Source organism: Labrus mixtus, chromosome 6 (assembly GCF_963584025.1).
Source record: "Labrus mixtus chromosome 6, fLabMix1.1, whole genome shotgun sequence".
Taxonomy (NCBI): Eukaryota; Metazoa; Chordata; class Actinopteri; order Labriformes; family Labridae; genus Labrus; species Labrus mixtus.
In genome coordinates this window covers 18,705,704-18,727,913 of record NC_083617.1, presented here as the reverse complement: position 1 = coordinate 18,727,913, position 22,210 = coordinate 18,705,704, and the positions used below count along the sequence as shown (strand labels likewise).

Genomic DNA, 22,210 nt, shown 5'->3' with positions numbered 1-22,210 from the left:
GAAGAGACGCTGGTGACCCCGCTGATGTCTGGATCCTTAAAATCCGCCTGGGTCAACCAGATAAGCTCAAAATCCCCTTTGCCAAAACAGTGTAATCAACCTTCAGATAAAACAACACATATCAGAGGGAGACAAGCAGGATTTAAAATTACAACAAAATACCCACATTGATGAAATAATGCAAAGTGCCCATAAAATGAGTAAACCAATTTATTTTTCACAAGACCCAAGACATGGACCACCTTTTTTTTTTGTCATTGATTCTTTGTATGACATCAGATCCAGGTTAATAGATCTGTTGACAGCTGTCACACCGTCTAACAAGGTCCAATGTGTGGGAAGGGGCCCAGGAGATGTTACTGCTGTTTTACCAATTGACAGCCAGGATGTTAAAAACTCATCATACTATAAACTGTCTATATTTTATATATTTTTTCACAATATTAATATTTATTCTGTTCAAATCTTATAGCAAAAACACATCTATTCTCATTGTCTTAAGGGTATAACCCCTATTGCAGTTGTGCATCCCTAGACTATCAATCTATCCTTTTTTTGTACCGCTTTCCCATTCATGTTTGCTTGGAGTTTCAGCCAATCCCAGCTGTCATTGGTCGAGAGTAGAGGTACACCTGGTCACCAGTCATCACAGGCCTGACATAAAGAGATATAGACAACCAACCACACTTGAATTCACAGGGGCAATTTAGAGTCGCAAATTACCTAACGCGCATGCCTTTGGACTGTGGGAGGACTTCAAAGAGAAAAGCCCTGTTTTACGGGGATTCCAGCCAGGAACCTTCTCGCTGTGAGGCAACAGTGCTAACCACTGCTCCACCGTGCAGCCTGTCCTCAGACTAATCCATTGTGAACATTAACGTTCCTTTAAATGTGGCACTACATTTTTTCCATATTACCTGCTCGGCTATTTGTTTTCTTCCCCAATTTTAGCAGGAAATCCTTTTTTGTTGACCTCATTCCTGATTCCATTCCTATTAGCTGCAGCTGGTTTACAGCTGGCTTACAGCTGGTTACCAGGAATACTTCTTGAGATTTTCATGAAGTAATTCTAAAAATTAATGACTGAAAATGTTTGGTTAAACCTTTCTATCAATTTCAATCCTAATGACCAATTTGGCCCAAGAGGCTAAACCGTGCAGATTTGTTGTTAAAGGGGACATATTGTGAAAAATCCACTTTTACAGTGTTTTTGAGCATACTGTATATTTGGGTAACCTGAATGTCTACCGACCCACAAAATGTGAAATAAACCCATCCAATCCTTTGTTTGTGGTCTGCATAAGTCTTACATTTAAAGAGACACACACATCAAAACGGAGTGTTCTGAGAGAGCTGGTTTATACAGGGTCACAAACCCCCTCTGGTGCTTGATTCATGTTATATTTTGACCAAAGCACAGCACAGATGTTTAATTTAGACCACAGGGGACTGTTTCAAAAGGTGGAAAAGGGGATAATATGTCCTCTTCAAACCAAAACAATTACCTAATACAAGCAAGAGCTCAGTTTAGCCCACTTTTCCCTTAATGGAGTTGTATTTAGAAATATTACTGGCTCACCAAATGTTTAGATTTATTAAACATGCCATTAACAGTACAGATAAACCCTTTGCTACCAGCCTATGCAGCTAACAAACACATCTCTTAATGTCTGATCAAGATATGCACTGACCTTTGACTCTAATGTCGTCCATCTTGGAGTAAATTTGTGCGGGCTGCCCTCTGGGACTTATCATTAGGGCTCCAGGGTGCATGCTCAGACAAAAGCTTCATTTGCATCAATTCAGCAGAAATTTCCATTCAACGGCTGTCGTAGTAATTGAGGAAACTGCTGTCTCCAGTAGTATAAGCAGGGTAGAGGAAAAAAAGGCCAAGAGGAGTTTTTTTTTTCTTTTGTCAGCCATTGAATTTCTAATTATAAAAGTGTCATACCAGGAGGGGTATACGTATATACAATTGGATACATTATTCGCTCAATGTACCACATTGGTTGGGTGCAGAAAAATGATTCATTCTTATTTTACCTTTTACATGCAGATTGTTGTAGTTTACACCCAGAAAAACAGTAACAAACCCCTTCAATAGGAAAGCACAAAGAAACCTTTTAATTTATAATTTCATCAAAACTGAGAGAAATTAAAGTGGTTTTGTGGATAATGACACAGAAGACCACTGCTTGGTGGTCTTAGTTATTTTTGCTGTCTCCCTTAATCCTGTGTAATTTCTCTTCACGCTCACAGAAGCCACAAGCACTTAAATAGTGTACGTACATGCGCTGGGATGTGTATGTAACTCATAGGTCTCCTCTCCAAACCCCCCAGGATTTGACCCAGCATGACCCAAAAGACACCGCTTCCATTTTAATGCAAGAGGAATGACATTCAGGCAGAGATAAAACACTTGATCCTCGCGCCCCAATGCATAAAACATAGAAGCAGGGTGCTAATCTAAGACCAGTCTGCTTCCACTGTCACTGATGTCGGCCCGGTCAAAGTGGGACTTTGTGTCCAGTAATGATCTCTGCTTCTTCAAGAGATCTTTTCTATAATAGGCTCTGGTATTAAGGTCACTATCAGACCTAAGCTCAAGGGCTCATACATCACATATCTGAATAAGGATAATCATGAACCTACACGCTGAGAAAAGGCTTAAAATCCCAGAAATCAAATTTATAACCACAACATGTGATTGTTCAAAGATACTCTTAACTTTCACTAGCACTGTGATTTCTATTTCTGAACTGGACATCAAACATTTCCCACACAAAAACAGAAAGATTTACAGGAAAGAAAAATAGGATGAGGAATCTATTAAGCATGAAAATAAATGGAGCTGAGATTTACTTTGCTTATTAAGAGGGCGTCATGAAGTTGAATATGAACTCATATTTCACCTGGGACTGTTTTAACTCTGATTTATTTTGTCATTATTATGTGCAACCATTACAGGGCATTTGATCTAAAATTGAGTTCAGTTTACTATATACTGTTTGTAGAGGTTGTAGGGTGTGATTGGAAAACAATGAGTAAGGTGTAACTAAGGAAGGCTTGATGAGTTCTTTTTTTTTAGGGGGGGGGGGGGACAATACTGAGTAACAATTCCTCGAGGGACCGATTAAAAGCTAAGATCCGCCTCCCATGCACACACTATTGCAGTGGACATATAACTACATCTTTGACCTTTCGGAATTGGGTGGATTTGTTGTTTCTTGAATTCTTGTGATCGGGGGAAACACAATTGTTTGCCCTTTAATTAAAAAAAACAGGCTTCAGACTGGGATGCATGGCAATGTGGACGACTGATGCAGTCAAAACCATGAGCACCAAACACAGTGCCGGCCTCATTATTTGGTGTTTGGCTGTTATAGTGAGGGCTGCTTGTGAGCATTTTATTGGTCTTTATATGTCAGATTACTCTAATTATATAAACATATGCTCTGTGCCAGTAAAAAAAGCTGCATTGATCCCAAAATAGGGGTATGAATGAGTTATTGACGCCCAGTAGAATGGTAGCCATGTCTCCTGGGATGGACACCTACAAAATGAAAAAGAAAGAAGAAAAAAAGCTAACGGGTCACATTAGCATACAGCTTTGTGGCTGCTGAAGCAGAAAATGATGAGAATGCACAGTAAAGGTAACTAAGTGGACTCTAGTTAGAAGCATATAGTATAGTAAGTGCTTACATGTAAGTATATTTCAATCGGAGACATGAAAGGAAAAATGCATCTTTTTTTTTTAATACGTATTTATCTGCAATCATTCATCATATTTAAATTCAGAATATGGTTTGAAACTGTTTGCTTATTTTAAATCTAACAACAGTGATGGCCGTATGCTCTCCATAATCTAACACCATAGACCTAGTTTACGATACATGATAGGATTATACATCTTGATGGTAAACAACAGATGGCAAAAGGACAAAGAGAACACCAGAGCTGACACAATACTTTAATGAGTCACATGGAAAAGCTTAAAAATAAAACTGTGAATCTAAATATAAACCACTATTGTGATCGGCAGTATTTAACTGATAGCAGGATTATCAGATATCATGATACTTAGGATTTATGCATGAGCAGATGCATGTTGGATCTGCAAATTGTCTCTACGTTATGTGGTTCAAAATATATGTCTTAGTTTTTTGGGGGGGGCACTGGTTGGACATGGAACAGAAATATATTGGGCCTTTGAAAATGTTGTCTATTTTTTTATATTTACATTTTGCATTCTAACATACTAACAACCATTATGTTGCCAAGTTATGCCATTATGTCAATCATATCCTTTTTTAATGGTGCAACACTTCCTTACATTCAAGCTAATTCAATAGAAAAAGCTGTGCAAAGCCAAACTGACCCTGTTGAATTCCACTGCACTCATGTTTTCCATACTGTAGGTAAGAATAAGTGCTTAATCCATAATCCAGCACAGAGCATGATATCTTGTAATTAAGAGCAGAAAAAAGGCACCCATGTCAGCGTTATTTTGTTGTTGTGTGTATTTAATCTGTTCTTCTTTAGGTGTAGCTATTTCTTTTGCGACTTCAGGTACTTAAGGAAGCGTTTTACTCAAACAAGTTTTGGTCAAATTAAAATAGCCTGTTTAGACATCATCTATTGGATATCAAGGAAATCTGCAACAGTCACAAGCATCAGGTTTTTTTGGTTATATCTCTTGGTTTGGATACTGCTAATTGTGTTTTTTTTTTTTTTTTTAAACAAGTAGTGCAGACAGTTCAGCATTTAATTTGTGTCCTCGTGGCTGTGCGCCAGTTTGATTATTGATGGTTCACTTGAACCATCACAGTGTCACAACAGCAGCTTTAAAAGACTCTAGTTGCCATATATTTGCATGTCAGAGGACAGAAAGAGATAGTAAAACCGACAACATCCTCGAAGTTTCCCCGTGGGACCAATTGAAGGCTCTCTCCCTACAGGCTGATGGCTATCTGCCTGACTTTATGTGTGTCCGCAAGTGTGTCTGATAGCATCACACGAGACAAAAAAAAAAGATAAAGTCACAACTCGGCAGAGGGTGCAGAGCGTGGGGTTTACAACAGACATCTTAAAGGTTGTTGTACAGAGACTAGAACCCTGTTAAATTGATTTGGATTTACTGAGTCTCAGTCATTCAAACTGACTTAATAAAATAACAGTCTGAGTGAGCAGTGATGCGAAACTCAAAATGTTATTAGTCTTTTGTCTTCTGTCTGTTTTGTCTTCACTCTACTCCCTCTTGACTTCTGGGTCTATTTGTACTTTTATTTTCTGTCTCTGTGACAGTCACACCTCTTTTTAATTAATTGTGTGTGAATCCATCCTTTAGATTAGTATTTTACGAGAAGATTAGAACATACATCCATCACACAGAAATCATGATACAGCACAGTTGTACACAACAATACAAGAGCTTGCAGCACAATAACTTGAACAAAGCTCAAACTTAGCTGTTATGTATTTCTAAGTAGTTTTCTTTTTAATTGAAGATGTAAGCTGCTTGTTTCACTCACTTGTCCATTTAAAGTACTCTTTTCAGGTGCTTTAAGAAATTCCAAGCAATTCCCTGTCCAGTGCCAAGTCCAGCATTTTGTAGTGCAATTGGAATACAACAACCTTACACAGTGCAGATTCCTGAATAGTAAAATCTACATAGAAAGCTTTATATTGACCTCTTTTGAATGGCACTGTTAAGATAGCTGTAGACTGAAATGTAATTGAAAACGTACTCACAGTAAAGACATAGTAGGTGTAATTCAGATGGATTCATTGGGGGCAATAATGTTCAGGACAAAATAATCAACTTTAAATCTGTAAATTTACAAAAAAATATACATATTGAAAATAATATAGACCTCGTAAAAAATAAATAAAAAGAAAGGAGGTAATACTCCTTTTAACTTTGAAACATATAAATACATCCCATAATATCAAATGGATAATAGAACAAGGTGGATTTCATAAAAAGCATGTTAAAGCCCAAATTTGTATTTATAGTTATTATGACATAAAATAAAAGCCTAAAAGAACACACACAAAAAGAAGGCTATAATTTGCTTAAATTAAAGATTTGAATTTTGAATGTATGAGCAAACTTTTGAACGGCTGTGGTTTAAATGAAAACCACATTCATGCATGTTTTCTGGCCATTCAGACCAGGTTCCATTGTGGCCACATAAATACCAAATTTTGCATTTAAAACACATACGGTGAGTTTGGATTTTTATAATCCCTCTCTCCCTCCTCTCTCCTTTTTTTTTTTTTTTTTAATCTCTCTAATGTCGAGCAGTGGGCGGGGCAAAAGGTAGTGAGTGACAGCTTCTGCATTATGCCTCCGCTCTAATCCGTCTGGGACTCAAGCTTCTCGCTAGTAACTGCCTCATCAACCGCTGCAGCGCGCGCCTTCTCTCTCTCTCTCTCTTTTCATCTCCTCCCTCCTACTCTCATTATCTTTATCTGTACACACACCTCCACACCTCTACTCCCCCTTCTTTTCTTTTTTTCTATCTCTCTGTATGCATTCAGCATCTTTACTCACTCTCCTCCCTGCTAACGGAGGTGGGCAAGCTTCCCAGTACTGGTGCATCTAGCAGGTGCAGCCTCTCTCTCTCTCTCTCCTCCCTTCTTCCCTCCCTCCCTCTCTCTCTCTCTCTCTCTGTTCCCTTGCTCTTCCAGTGTGCACACTCCGCTCTGTCTGTGCCTGCTCCACCCCCCCCCACCCCTTCTCATTCGTTCTCTGTCTCTCAGCGGCAGCAGCTCAGGGAGGCAGCTGTGTGTGCGTCTGCATCACAATTGCCACAGGTAAAGACAGCTGTGTCGTCGGATGTGGCATCTCTACAGGGGTTAAGGGAGCCTTTGCTGCTGCGGTTGCAAGTTCTCATCCCAGCGCGAGGGTGCACATTTCTAATCATCTCCAAGAAAGCATCCTGGAGGGAAAGAGGAGCAGAGGATCCCAGCAACCCAACCAACAAATCACAGGCTGACTGGAAAGAGAGCAGGCTTTCAGGGACTGAGGAAAAACCATCACTCAGAAGGAGAAAAGAGAGAACCAGTGGGATATTTTTAAACATTGCCGCCTCCTGGTTGTGTTTTTCCTCTCATCTCTTGCTCTTTGCATTTCATCGTTTCCATCCACTCACTGCTTCTAATCTGGTTTCTCTTCTCATTTGATTCCTCTGTGGCGGAATGTTCCCTGCAAACAGATGAGAAGAGGCTTTTTGAGTGCTTGCTGCAGTATTTACGGACAGTACACTGAGACAGCAGGGCGCTGAGCGGACAGCTTGGGGAAATCTGATCCACAGCCGGCTGGAGAAGTAGCGGGATCACGCGTCGCAGTTGCAGATTTATCCGCCCTGTGATACCACTGCGCGACAACACCCCTCATTCTTTTTCTCCCCCTCTTGCTCTCCCTCACTCCTCATCCGAAGTGCAGCTTTTTGAATGGATTTGGATAATTAATTGGATTCTACGGATTTATTTTTAGCTTTGCTGGAATTTAGAGCAGGCATAAATAAAACAGAGTGGGTTGGATCGAAAGAGTAATAAATGAAAAACATCCAAAAAGAAGAGCCTGATTGGAAAGCAATGGCCAAAAGAGATAGCAGATAATCCAAGGAGTGTGTCCGACAGACGTATAGACGGAAAATCTTGCTCTTTCACTCATGAGAGAGATGGATTTTGGGAGCTGAGGGACGCTGACTTGGCTACTGGAACAGGCTGCTCCGGGGAACATCTTTTTTTTTTGTTGGCTTGGCACAGGGTGGGGTAGCAAAAAGACCAACCCCTCAAGTTTCACTTCCATGGTTAAACGATTCTGTCCCATCGTGGAGGGAGCATACATGCATGTCAAGTAGAAATAGCAGTGGATTTTTGCTGCAGTGGCATCCGAACACTGATGCCACAGATCTCTCACATGCACAGATGTAAAGCTGTTCCTTCCCACTCATCTTCCTTCTGTCTCTCTCTTTGTCCCTTTTTCTCCCTGTTGGAAGCTTAACTTCTTCTTGTCCTCTGGCTTACCCTGCTGTGAACGTTCTTTAAAGTTTACTGTTGCTACAGTTGGACATCAAGAGTTGGGCAAGATTAAACACGGACTAATCGGCCGATTATCCGTCTACACTGGCTCTTCCATTTCTCACTGGGTGTCTCTGAGTGTGTGCTTGTGTGTTTGTGACTGTGTGTCTGCATGCATCTCTTGCACCCCTCCCCTTCTCTCTTTTCTTGGATTACCTACTTGTGTATGTGCCATTGAGAGAGAGAGAGAGAGAGATTACTGTGGGGTCCTTTTTTGAATCCATTTCTGCATCTATACTCTGCCTCTCTTCTCAATGTCCGACATTGTTGGGAACCTTTCCGCCATTTGCTATCGATGCCTATCACAGGGTTAACCGTCAATGAGCCATAAAGGACGGCAGGGAAGAATGAGCGAGTGTTCTGGGGCAGCTGTTTCCGGGGCAGTGATCCTGGAGGAACCCGAGGGTTCAGGGGCTTCTGGAGGCCGCGGTGAAGGCCAAGCCCAGGGTCAAGGCCCCCTTCGCTGTGCAGTTTGGCCTCGCCAACAGACATGGCTGTGTGTGGTCCCCTTACTTATTGGTTTTATTGGTCTTGGATTGAGCCTGATGTTGCTGAAATGGATTGTCGTCGGTACAGTTCGGGATTACGTGCCAACAGACCTCGTGGATGCTAATCGAATAGGCCAGGATCCTATCTTCCTCTCTAAGCCAAGTGGGATTCCCAAAAGTCCGGATACTACCACCACCACAACTACTCCTACAGTGGATGGCGGGAACCCTACACCTAGAACTGTCACTGCTGGCAAAGGTAGAACTCGCTTCACAGCTTCCACCACTACTATGAACCCAAGAGGAGGCGGTGCCTCGGGTAGCCAAGTAACCCCTCGGAATCCTGGAAATCGTAATGGACGTGGACCTTCGAGTTTTACTACGACCACTGCAGCTCCAAGAACAACCTTCATAATTGGAGTGGCAACATCTAGTCCCTCACCGTCGAATCCTACTGTACTCCATGACTCAACACAGATGTGGACCCCAGAGCATACTACCACTGAGACAGTCTCCACTACACTCTCCACGCGTACGCACACCCACCGCAAAACACGTGAGTCACTAATATGAGCACAGGCCACCTATTCTTGTACATGCAGAATTTCAAAAGTGTCCTGGCTTGAAAATCTATGGAGAACATGTCTTTGTTCTTTGAAAACAATTGAGGTTTTTTTTGGTACATATGAGCTGCATTGCTTGAAAAGAGTTGTTGTTTCTTTTTTTTGGCTTAAGTGTGTCACAGGTTTCTCCATTGGTTATGCATCGGCTATGCATTTCTTACACTGATAAGACTTTCAGTGAAAGCCCCTGGATAAAGTATATTTGGCACTGCTGTTGGCTAAGGGGTTGTGCGAGTGATCAATAGCATTGATTGTTACAGTAAAGTAATCTGAGCTATTGCAATATTCAATGATCAATATTTCTGCTTTGGATGGTTACCTTTCTGTGCACTATTTTGTGGAGGGGGCACAGCATGCAGTTGTCTCCTTTCAATGATGTAAAACAATGTTGAATGGCAATGTTTTCATGGTATATGTTGACTTATTAAGAAGGTCGTTTTTGTTTCAATTATAGTTAAGAAGCCAAGATTGGTACAAAGTGTAAGCAATGCATTTTTACTGGTATAATGGACTTATGATTAGTAAATTCTTCATTGACGAAGAACAATTACATTGAGTTGAAACATCACTTGCACATAAGGAATATAAAAGATAAAAAACCAACATAATTTCTAATGCAGGTGTTTTTCATACTATGGCAAAGGAGCCCCTTTGAGAGCACACCTGCTGCAGTGATAAAATGTTTCAAACTAAATCTGACATTTGGCGCAACAGAGTCGAGGTTTGCCTTGTGGTGCTAGAGGGATCTATGTAAAATGTCCTTGTTTTAAATTCTCCTGCACATTGTACTTAGCCTTGAATTGATGCTCACTGGTGCATGCTACATGGTGTGTATACAATTAGAAGCTGGTGGCTACGTTATAACTGTTTCCTTCCAGTGAACCTCCCCAGGACATTTTACTGGTGAATTAAGTAAAAGATCCTCATAACCTTTGACAATTTACATGCTAACGAAAGCCCCCAGAAATTTACTTAGAAGCAAGTTGGACAAACATGGGTTTCTTCACCAAAGCTTGCTTTACAAAAACCTAACGCCTTTCTCACAAATAACAGAAGAAAGTCATCTTTCTGTTAACCCAAGCTCATTGTCTGGCATGCACTCTCACTTCATTTGAAGAAGATAGCACGTATATGTTCCCTTGATGTGGAAGAAGCTTCCATAAGTGAGTTAAAATGAACAGCATTGAAAAATATGACTGATAATAGTTTGAGTATAAAAGACAAAGCAACAACATGTCAGCTGCAAAAATGAGAGGAGAGGAATTTGGACTGGTGAGGTGTGCCCTAATCCTTTTTTTTAATGGATGCAGATTCGTCTGCTTCTGTTTTCTCTGTCCTTGACTCCAGTCATGCTATGCACACATGCTATTGATTGGTGCCGCAGGGATTTCCTTGCAGTGATCAGTGGCAGACACATGCACAGCTTCCTCCATGATAAATCTCACTGCTCTCAAAATGGTGTCCCATTATGTGCTGGACTACTCTCTTCCTGTGATGTGGGTGTCTCTGATCCTGGTATTGGCCTGTGCAGACAGTTAAAGATTGCCTGGAGTTGGTTGTATATTGTAACCTTATGCTATTCCATGTCAGCAATTTAAAAAAAAAAAAAGCTCAAAATGCAGCAGGCATTTGATGAGAAGTGATACAGGATCTCATGCACATCTATTCAAGCATTTTCATTTAACATTACATTTACATTATGCATCAACATTTTGTACTAAATGTCTGAACCAATTAGATGAATGCGTTTATGCATTTGTTATATGTTATGAATTATTCTGCATTGACATAAATTGCTGTGTAATGGCATTTAAGCTTGAGTATTGTTAGATTCCCTTTGCAAATCCCATGTTGTAATGTGTGATTGAAACGATGGTAGCCATTTATTAAATTATTGATAATAACATGATGGGAGCAAAAAAGTAAATAATTGATCAACACCCTATTCCTCCTGCTGTACCATATCTCAACTTCCATGCAAAGGTGCAGCTGCCTCTTTTGTATCCATGATAATGAAAAAATCCTCCAGATTACATCCGAGCTGGGGAGTGTTCCCGCTGATAATTAGAAACGTGTTGGAAGAAAATTGTGTACCACTTTGTTACCAAGAGGAGAAATGAGGGCCATTCATCATTATCCTTTCATTTATTAATTAACCATTTAAAAAAGAATGTCATTTCTCCAGCAAGTGCTCATGAAAACCATTAAGCCTCGGTGATAGATATCCAAGGGAAAATGTCACCCCTTTTCCGGCTCGCCTGAGAAAGTTCTGCCTCTACAGAATAGCCGACTGGTTCGATAATCCTGAACACCCTTCACCCTCCCACCCCTTCTATTCCACCACCCACGTACTGCTTTGATTTCCAAAGGCCATCATTTTCACATTAACTATCCATTATGCGTGAATGTGTTATATGGTATTACTGAATTGCCAGTGTTGGCTTGTGCTCAAAAATAGATCAATTCTATTAATTTAAGTATGGTAGAACATCTGTGTACTCTTATTGTTGCTGCCTCTGTCTCTGTGTGTCATGAAATAGTGATGGATTAGGTGGTGGTCTGCTCTGGCCTACAGTATTCTGTTTTATTTGTTTTTTCGTCTGTAAATCTAAAATATTCATGAATTGCATCACTGTTAAGAAAAATAGATTTTGATGCTTATTAGCTTCCATTACTGAAGCATTGTTCCTTGGAACCCATATTTCTTGTAGAAAATGGTTGTACAACAACAATGATCCTCAACCCTCTGTTGCTATGGAGAATAAATTGGCAGTGGGCGCAATTCTCAGCAGGGAGCAAAACAACATGTTATTGTAGCAGATGTCATCAAACTTCTGTGTGCATTAAATGCTCTCTACAGAGAGTAATCTTTTGCATTAGCATGCTGTTATCAGCACATGTTGCAGAATGTTTAACTTGTTTATTGGATGCTTCCTTTGCACTTTTGGAGTTCCAGTTGATCAATCTCTGAAATGTATCCACTAGAGGGCCACCACAATATAGCGTTGAAAGTGCTGCTAGTCGCCTTTTATTCCCAGAACAGAACTAGAAAACCACTTCTTCCTCGTATAGCCCTTATTCAGTGTAGTTTTGGTGATATTTGGTGACATTTGGTGAGCTTGTCTAGCTGTCAAAAAGTCAAGTTCCAAATACTCCACTGAGATATAACAGTAGAGATATCTTACTCTTGGCAAATGTCACATTGAAAGCATGATTGACATATCTTAATCTGCTGGACCTTACAAACTCTAAAGCTATCCCCTTGCCATAAGCAGCCGGTAGAAGCAGAGACCTTGGAGAGCTGATAGCATTATGGGGAGGAAAGTGACCTATGCACCACAGGGCACAATGTCAGGTGATGCCTCAGCATTAATACCACTTGGATCCAGCCAACTAGAAATGGGATATATGCGCTCGTCTGTTCCCCCTCTCTTAAATACACATTTTAAGCAATAATGCAGTTCATTTAGAGAATTAAAGGGAATTTAGGACAAGAATGGAAATGTTTCAGTGTCAGTTCTCAGAAGTGTTATAATTTATAACTTCAACTTCTTATTAAAATGCTGCATAGGATATATTACGCACCACAGAGGAACAGATGGATGACGCATCATTTTTATTGTGTTGCAAGCATAAGCAGGGAATTAAAAATTAAAAGTTATTAAAATAGGGCATCAGCATGCTGTTGAATCATAAAAAGGGAATTTTCAGTCTTTGAAAATAGGTCCAGATGAGCTAACTTAGTGATGACTACATTTTTCGGGAAAGATCTGTTGAATAATAAGTACTGTGACTGTTTTTGTTGTAAGATCGCAGTCTGTGATTGTAGATAATAACATGATTGGCAGGTCAAAGCTTCAGAATATGTTCTTGTGCGAAGGCGGGGTCTTTGTCTCCACGCTGAGCCACTCAGCAGGACTACGTTTCAGTCAGATCATGGCCTTGAAACCTAAATCCAGATTAACAGCCTATCCCTATGACTGTGGAAGAATCAGAATTACATTAGCCCACCTATCAGTCACACACACTTTACTTGTGCCTAAAAGCAGGCTGACTGCTGAGGGATTGTTTTGATAGATGCTCTGTGGTGGGATGTTTTTTTTTTCACTCAGTGATGCTGAGGTGATATATCTAAGGGAACGTTTTCCCGGAGTTATATTTTAGGGATCCCTCAAGGGTACGTTTAAAGGCCCGAGGAAATGGTTTACGCATATATTAACAACACTGATGTGACAACTGCACACAAAAGTGGTGCTTATTGCTTCTTTTTATCACATCAGTGTACTGCAGGGAAGTTGAATCTTTTCTCAACGTTTATGGCGTCTCATGCTGAGTCATGCAGATTCACTAAACTTCACTATGTATTACTTGTAGGGAAGTCAAAATGCATTCAGAATATCTAACAAGAAACGTATCCACAGGGGCATACACCGACTACAAAAGTAATATTCTGGTTGTCTAAACATGTAGTTTCAAGCATAACAAGTGTTGGATGACTTTTGGATTGGGTAAAAAATGATGTTTGCTTTGGCCTTAAATTAGAAGATGTTTCTTTATGATGAATGTCTTGCTGAAAATCTGCAGAAAACAAAAATGATTTAGGGGAAATCATTGGTCTTAAAGGAACATTCGGCATCTGGATAAATAATGTGTCACATTTTTTTCTAAGCCAGTGTTCTTAAAGCTAAGGCAGGGAAGCCCTTTTTTTACACAGTAAGTAAAATTAACTAAAAATTGACTGTCATCACCGCTGGCCAGCAGAGAGAGCATCAGTTTTCATGTTGCTGTTGCACTAATCATCTCATAGGGAGAGATTTTGAGGTTTAAAACCAGATTTTAGTGTGTGTGTGTGTTTTCACTGATTGTGACCAAGCAGTTACCTTAGGTGTGCACCATCCTGGAAGTCTGATTGCTTCCTTGCAGCTCAAACAACATACTACGTCTAAATCACAGCATTCTGAGGAAGAAATGTGACGAAGAAATTATTAATTTGAATTGAACATATATCCACTGTGGCACTACTACATTCTTATATTCATTGTATTACATACAAAGTAGGGACAAGAACAAAATAAAGGGAAGAGCTGACATTTTACTTACTCCAGCCATTGTGGCAAGTTTTGTCTTTGTGTCTTTGTCCTGAGTATTATTAGCCATCATTGAGACTTAGGTTGAGATCATTTTAACACCATTCAGTGAAGAGCTTTGTCTTTTTAATGTTATATCTTAAAACATTGCAAAAAACCAAATCACACTGTCATGGCCATTAGTACAAAACAACCCTTATCCTGTTCAGTCATAACTTCAAACAAGTTGAGCCGTGCATTGCTCCTGCATTCTAATCAAATAAAACCAGTCATGTCGTCTTTTCGTTTGCAAAATTCCCTTGTTCCCTGTTTCTTCTGATGTTTGTCTATTTCTTTCAACTGCATGCCTTTTAATCGGTTTCTCAATATTTGGGACTTGAGGCATCAGTGTAGTTTATTTCTCACTGAACTTGAAGATCAGTGGTGTGCACAGAATTTTTGCTCCTATACAAAGACATTCTCTTTTGGGCACTTCATACATCCAGTGCTGTAATTAATTTTATCTCGCTTGGACCGTTTTCACATACGACATGAAATTTGTACCCAGTGTAGCTAGTGAATTTGATAAAGTAAAGACTGGTCTCCTATGTAGAATATGTGAATCTGTCTGACTGTTGGCCAGTCAATCACAGGGCTGACATATAGAGACAGACAACCAGCAATATGTTCAATTTGGTGTCACAAATTAACCTGACGAGCATGTCTTTGGACTGTGGGGTGAAGCCAGAGTACCCGCACGGAACCCACGCATGCACGGGGAGAACATGCAAACTCCACACAGAGAGGCCCTGTCCGATGGAGATTCGAACCAGGAACCTCCTCGCTGTGAGGCATCATCGCTAACCACTGCACCAGGATGTCCCCAACAGATTTTTTATTTCCAAGTGAAACTTTAAAATGCAGTTATACAGTGTATGTATTTTTAATGATTTGGAAGGACAATGTTTCTGAGCCCAGGATTGTTTTTTCTCCACTTCTAAAGCACCGAAAATAATGTTAGGTACAATCCAATCCTGAAGCCCTGTCTTGTATTATGTTTGCTGCATATTCTATTCAATGGTACAAAATTCTTGATAAGTTTTGTTTGATATCATTTTAATATGTTCTTCTAACAAGCTACCAGTATTTGTTAACCTAAATAACTTGTTGTTTTTCCCATTTTCACAGTGTCTTCACATTTTTCCACATACTGCAGCTTTCAACTTCTAATGAGTTCTAAAATCCTGTAATAAACAATGACTCACAGTTAGAGGCTTCTTGAATCAAATCCAAATAGAACTTGGCCTGTAATGCACAGCCATCTCAAGGGTTTTGTGATCAAAACAAGCGTCTGTATTCCATGCATCTACATGATAAATGCCCATGCTACCCTCATGTTCCACCTCACTTCAGTGCCAAGGTAACTCATAGCCAAGATCCAGGCGTATTCTCAAATTCACAACCTATACCTCAGTGGGTTTATCTCTGATGCAGTCGTCGAGGCCCCTGTGCCTGACCACTAACGCATCAAAGCTTGTCACTACCCCGATTACATTTTTAATTTGGCAGTGATGCTGTGAGAAAAAAAGCTTAACGTCACTTTGATTCATTCTGATGAAATGTCTTGCAGAGGGGAGAGTGATGAAATATTAATGGCGCGAAACAGAAACATGTTCAATATGTAGAGGAGGCTGTAAATAATTGAAGATGGCCCTTTGACAAATTATCCCACGCTGAGCTATTCCCCGTACATGTATACTTCTTCTGTGAATGAAGGTGCTCATGGGTTGTCTCCATGGCCCATGCTGGGTAACATTGTACCTGAGAAGCTGAAAGGTGTTGTTTTCTGAGATTTTCAGAGGTAATTGCTTTAAAAGGACAGAGGTTGAATTTCTTTTTCTTCCCCCTTTTTTTTTTCTTCTTTCTGCCTCCTCCTCCTGAGCACATCTCTCTGCCTGGTCCACATGATGAAGTACAAAGTGGTTAAATGCCGCTGATAACTTCAGAGGAGCTTTTAATAATGAATCCAGCTTTAAGCCTCCTTGATTAGATGAGGCCTGCTCAATTTGACTGGAACCAGTGGCAGGGAAAGCAGCAGCTGTAGAGCTGTAAGAGAAGGTAATTCCGTTTTCATGGGATTCGCCTGCCCTGTGTTCCCTCTCCAGGGGAGGCAACTACCTGCGGGAGTTTGTTTCTGACTGCCGATGGGATATTTGGCATTAGGCTTTTTGTGGAAACGACAAAGACTACTGTTGCTTGATGTTGAGACTGTTTCAGAGGAAGGGCAGATGTTTTAACAAGCCCACAACACTGAGTGGCTTAAGACTAGAGCAGCTGAGGTTATACATGATACCAATGTTTACAAGCACCACTGGACACACAGGCATGGGAATGCTTTTTTATAAATTAATAAATACTGAAATTATACTAAAACTGAGTGGTCTTATCCTTATATGAATTCAGCATAAAGCTTTTAAAAAGCTTGATTTTTTTCCATACTTAGTATTCCAAAGACATTTGAGAGGTAATATGATATAATTAACAAGATATTCCTCCATCGGTCTGTGTTGCAATCATTTATATCATTAGATACAAAGTTTTCAGTAGTAGCAACTAATCTATAAACATCTTGTTTTAACTCAGAAATATTTCATAAAACCGGATGTAAATTAAGCCAAAAAAACATGTCATTTATGTTCCCAATCTTATTAAACCCATCAGAGAGCATACTGTATAAAAGGCATGTATTGATTTTTTTTGTTGGTTATTAAATAAGAAAGGCAATATTCTGGACCCCCTCCTCAGCCCACCTCTGGCTTTCTCTCTTATTAAATCTGTCAGCCGGTCTACAGCAGCAAACCGTTTAACACAAGTAAGCAAATAAATATCAGACTGTTGTGAGTTTAACCATAGCCAGCAGCTAGCGTTGCAGCTTGCTACTCTGTAGTTTTATCAGAGGAAGGAGTGTGGGCTGTGATAAATGGGGAAGGATACTCTAACTAAGCAACTGACCATGGGATACACCAGGAAAAAAAGACAACGCTGGTTGTTGTTTTTTTTTTTTTTCAAATGCTTACTTTCTTTTCTGCCAAGCAAATTCTTGTTGCCTTGCAAATTTGACTCAGACCAAAGAAGCTTGACGCACTACAACAACCATGTTGAGGTTACAATGGCCTGCAAAGTGTCTGTCTTGGACAACCCTCTCCTCTCTTTCAAGCAAACAGCTGTATTGAGTTAGTTATATTATTCAATGTAAACAAGACCACTAGCATCTCCTGCATTACCCCATTAGTTTAAGCAAGCAACTGAAAACAGACAAACAGACAGTGGTAGATCAGAAAATATTCATGTCAGTAATTTGCCAAACAATTATCTGACGTTTTAGGGTACTGAACCAAAAACGAAACACTCATGGTATTGTACAGTACATGTAGGTGGAGTACATTGTAGACATGGAGTCTGTAAGTTGGTGATGGGCCGATCTGACAATTACCAGAATTGCCAGATAGCCCACTTGAGCTTGAGAGAATGCATTGCACTTAAATATCACAAGATTTAGTAAAACTTCAAAGGCAGGATCTCACCATATGCAGAGGGTAAAACCCTGATTATGGTACTGCTTAAAGTAACAAAAAAAAGCAAAACCAAAGTCATGTCTGGAAAATTTCATGAACATAGTAAATGTGTCACAACAACACAAATTTGTCTGGTCATCACTTGCAAATGCAAAATCCAGTATACTAGCGCATGCATCATTTTTATAATATGTTCATTATTTTTCAGCACCCTAGTATAATCCCTTTTGCAGACAAATGTTTTTGTAAAGCATGCAAAATTTGTCAACTGAATCATCCACTTTAAGCTAAGTGACACAGTTTGACCTCTCCCAGTTGTATGCTTCAAGCATCTAATATTCTCCAGTGAAGCATTGGTCTGTAGAAAAGCCTCTCCCTCTGCCTTCTGCTCATTATGCTGCTGGCACCTGGCAGTAAACAATGCTATTAGCAAAGATAAAATGCGTAGACAGTGATTATTTAACCTCAGAGTACACAGAGCTAGCAGGGAGCCCAACAATTCAGGCCTAAACCAGTTCTAGTCAGATGTGATTTCATTCAATGGCTGGGCTGTATGATTGAATTTTTTCCTCCTCTACCCCGCTCGCCCCTCTTACTCTCTTCTCTCTCTCTCCTCATGTCTCTCTATGCCAGTCCTCAAGGTCAGCGTGTCTGATTCATATTACCGGTACTCCTGCTGCTAATGTTGCCTGGACCAGGTGGAGTGCCGTTAAGAGGGGTTGTAAACAAGGGAGCTCTCAAAAGTTAGTCATCTCTCCCAGCAAAGAGATCATTTGCATTTTTATCAATATAAAACGGATAAAAGTGAAATGATCACCTTCTGTTTAGTGATTGCAGCTGTTTCCTTTGAATTTGCTTCGAACAGATAGTATGGATCTTTTGCACTGGTGGAAAGTTAAATTAGTGCCTAAAGAAATGTGCTGAATTACAATTTGGAGGCCCTTGTATATAGACGATGTCAGTTACATTGAGCAAATGCTGTAGAGTTTTCGACTTTGCTATATTCCTCTCACAGATGTTTTTCAGGATGAGATTTCTAATAAATTTTGATGAGCTTATATAAAAAACACTTTATACGCTTAACCTCCCAATTGATTTGGAGTGGTTGTAATTGAGGCCACTGTGCTCAGTGGTAGAATAGGTTGTCTCTCAACCAAAACGTTGGGGTTCAATCCTAAGATCCTGCAGTCACATGTCAAAGTATCATTGGGCAAGACACTGAATCCCAAATTGCTCCCACTGCTTAGTCAGCGGTGTGTGCATGTGTTTGAATGGGATTAGTTAATACTGGGCACTTTACATAGCAGCCTCTTCCATCAGTGTGTGAATGTGGTGGGAATGTGACATGCAGTGTAAAATGCAATTTGAGTAGTCAGAAGACCAGAACAGCGCCATGCAAGCACACGTTAATTTATCAGTTGTAATATGCCCAGCAGTAGCCAGTACCAGCACTCAAAGGTTGCATGTTAAGAATCAAAGCTATCTTTTTTTATCACCATGTTCGATGTAAGTTTTCAGTGCTTACTGAAGCAACAACTACTTGTCATGCTACTTTGTTAGCAATGCAACAGATGGAAGGCTAAAGACTGAGACTGATGTCATCTTAATGGAAAATGCACAAGTGCACATGCAATAAAAAAGTAATAACCCATGACCCATTGGTTTCAGTACTTCTGCTCTGAAACGTCTTCTTTGTCATTTTTAGTTTTGCCATCTACTTTTTTTATTGAGCCCTATTAAGACAAGATGGTAAGCAAGGTACATCCATTTAGCCTTGAGTATTTTTGTGGCTTTCAAAACTGGATTGAAACTAAATGTACGTACCAAAAAATGTACTTTTTACATGTCTCTTTCCAACACCCAACACTGGTAATATTTCAAGTCAATTGGTGGTAGCCAATCACAAGATTGCTAGGTCTGAGAGCATAACCTGCTTGTTAGTCTATTTTAGGTAGGATAGTATCCTGCTGAATTAAAGAAGTCTTGCAGCTAACTGGTTGGACTTTAAACAGTTAGAAAAATGTGATGACATTTGTTCATAGATCTATCCACAATATGACCAGTTGCTCTCAGCAAAATAACTGATGCATTGCTTGGGTTAATACTTCAGAGTCTGAGGCTACACCCATTTCTTACATACAGAAATATTTTGGTGTCTTCAACTTGTGTTATAATTCCATTTGAAGCTGATAATAGGAAAGCAGATGTCTACAGAAACAACAACATGGAGAGGCTTTTACAAAATGCAAATACATTTTCTGAAGAATAACTGGCCTCAAAACTGATCAAAACTAGGGGCAGTATGTCAAAAATCTGTAGAACTGCAATGCTTAGAAAATAATTCAAACTCTTAAGCCACTGACCAGGCAGTCGCTGTAACACTATTGTTTGTAGAAATGATCTTTTGAAATGAGGTGCTGACTTAAGAGCAGCTCAAGCTGATCTAATAAATCTGTTTTCCTGCCCATTAATTTTGACATCAATAACAGCAAGTGATCCTCCCTCTTGGTTACTAATAGATAATGATTCTTTGTATGTGGGTGTGTCAGCGTCTGGTGGCACATTTTTCATGCACATTATTTGTGCCACCTCAGCCATCCTCTGCCCTGTAAGAGATATTGATCCTGGTGTGATTGTGATCGCGGTCTTTTGCCACTCAGCAGTTTAGCAGGCAGCCCTGCGAGCACCGGGCCTGCATATGGGCGTGGGCTCTGATTATCCCAGGCTCGCTGCATTTTGCTGCGGTTATTTTTAGCTTCAAAGTTGTTGCCAGCTTCTCTCTGGGAGGCTGCGTGGAGCTGGCTTTTCTGGTGGAGGCCTTGGAGCTGACAGTGCTGGAGGAAATATTACACAGAAGCACAGAGGAGACAGTGGAGATGCTTGACTTTAGTGTCAGCAAAGATGGTTTTATTTTGGGAACCCTACAGTGAGTAGGGATTTAAGTTACAAAGCTCAGTGAAAAAATATTTAATGTGCTTGTGTTTATTTTTTTGGGGTTCTGCAGTTGCACTGTATCTTATTATGCTAAGTAACTGCAAAATAGGAGCTGCAATGATGTGATCCTAAAGAAGAAGCTTTATTGTCCAGGATGTCAGAGTTGCTAAACCACACAATATGTATTATGTTACCACACGAGAGGTTTCCAGACGAAACTGGAAGCCTTCCAGAAGGTCACTTTCACCTTGATGGAAAACACACCTCAATCTCACACACACACACACACGGACACACAGAGAAGCATTAGCTCAGTGTCATGTGTTAGACGGTGGTCCTCGCTGCTCTGTCCTAGGGGCAGATGGTTACATCATTTCTGTTTTGGAGCCTGGCATGGAGCATGTGTTTTTGTGTGCGTGTGTTTCATTGGTATCAGTAGAATTGGATGGAGCTGCATCTTGCAGTCATGCTTTCTCCCTCATGTCCTATTTTTTCTGTTTTTAACCCATCCCTCCTGTTTTCTTGTTTAGGGTAGTGGGAAAAAATTAAGTCGTCATTATTGTTTTTTTCTCCTTTTGATTCATTTGAGCCCAAAGTTAAATCCCCCATTTTTAGTCCGATTTTTCTGAAGGAAAAATAAACAAATCTTTAGACCTATTAAAATCACATTAGTCAGATAAAAGCTGCAAATTGTATAATTTACACAAGCTAGACCAAGACGATTTTCTGTCATTCAGTTACACATCTCTTAAATCTTCTGATAAATGTTAAGTCTTCAAATTTATTAAATTAAAATCCTCCTTTCTGTTCTGGTGTCTTTTTTTCAGTCTCTACCTGCTCACTCTTGCTCAGTCTCTTTCTTTTTACCTCTGACCTTCCTGACAGTAGACTCAGAGAGACTTGTGACCACCTTTACCGACTGGTGGATTGTCTGTCTGCATATTTGTTTTGGAAAGACACACAAATCTCCCAGTGACAGGTGAACTTGGGTTGCCCTCTTTCTCTAGGCTGTGTGACTCACAAATTTGTGGGACAAAGGGAGATTTAAGTAAAATGGAAAAAAAAGGGATATTGTAAGACCATGCTACAGGCCAAGCAGGAGGATAAGCAGAAAGAGAGAGAGGTAGGTGGGATTGAGAGTAGAGAGAAACAATGTTAGTGAGAGAGAAAAGCAAAAAAAAGAATAAAGGGAGACAGAAAATGCATTGTGGGGGCAGAAGTAGAATAAGCTGAGGAAACCTTTCAATGAGGTAAAATGGAGGGGGGAAAAAGGGCAATCAGCCTTTGTCATCCATCTAGCAACAGTAACTCCCTTCACTCTCCCTCCATCTTCCCCTCTCTGCCCACTCAGTTCATTTACATTTACATTACACCCAGCTGGAGTTGATTTGTTGGCTGGTGATGGATGGCTTGGTTCTGATGCTGTTTATAGA

The 22,210-nt window shown here is 40.1% G+C and overlaps 1 protein-coding gene across 1 annotated transcript in view; it reads left to right on the top strand.

Annotated features, from left to right (window-relative positions):
- The first annotated feature begins 6,732 nt into the window (after positions 1 to 6,732).
- Positions 6,733 to 22,210, top strand: part of LOC132975648 (pro-neuregulin-3, membrane-bound isoform) — a 355,425-nt gene continuing 339,947 nt past the window's right edge. The window contains exon 1 of the mRNA XM_061040354.1: positions 6,733 to 9,135. Within this exon, the coding sequence (XP_060896337.1) occupies positions 8,412 to 9,135 (724 nt within the window). The 5' untranslated portion in view covers positions 6,733 to 8,411. The remainder of the gene's footprint in view (positions 9,136 to 22,210) is intronic.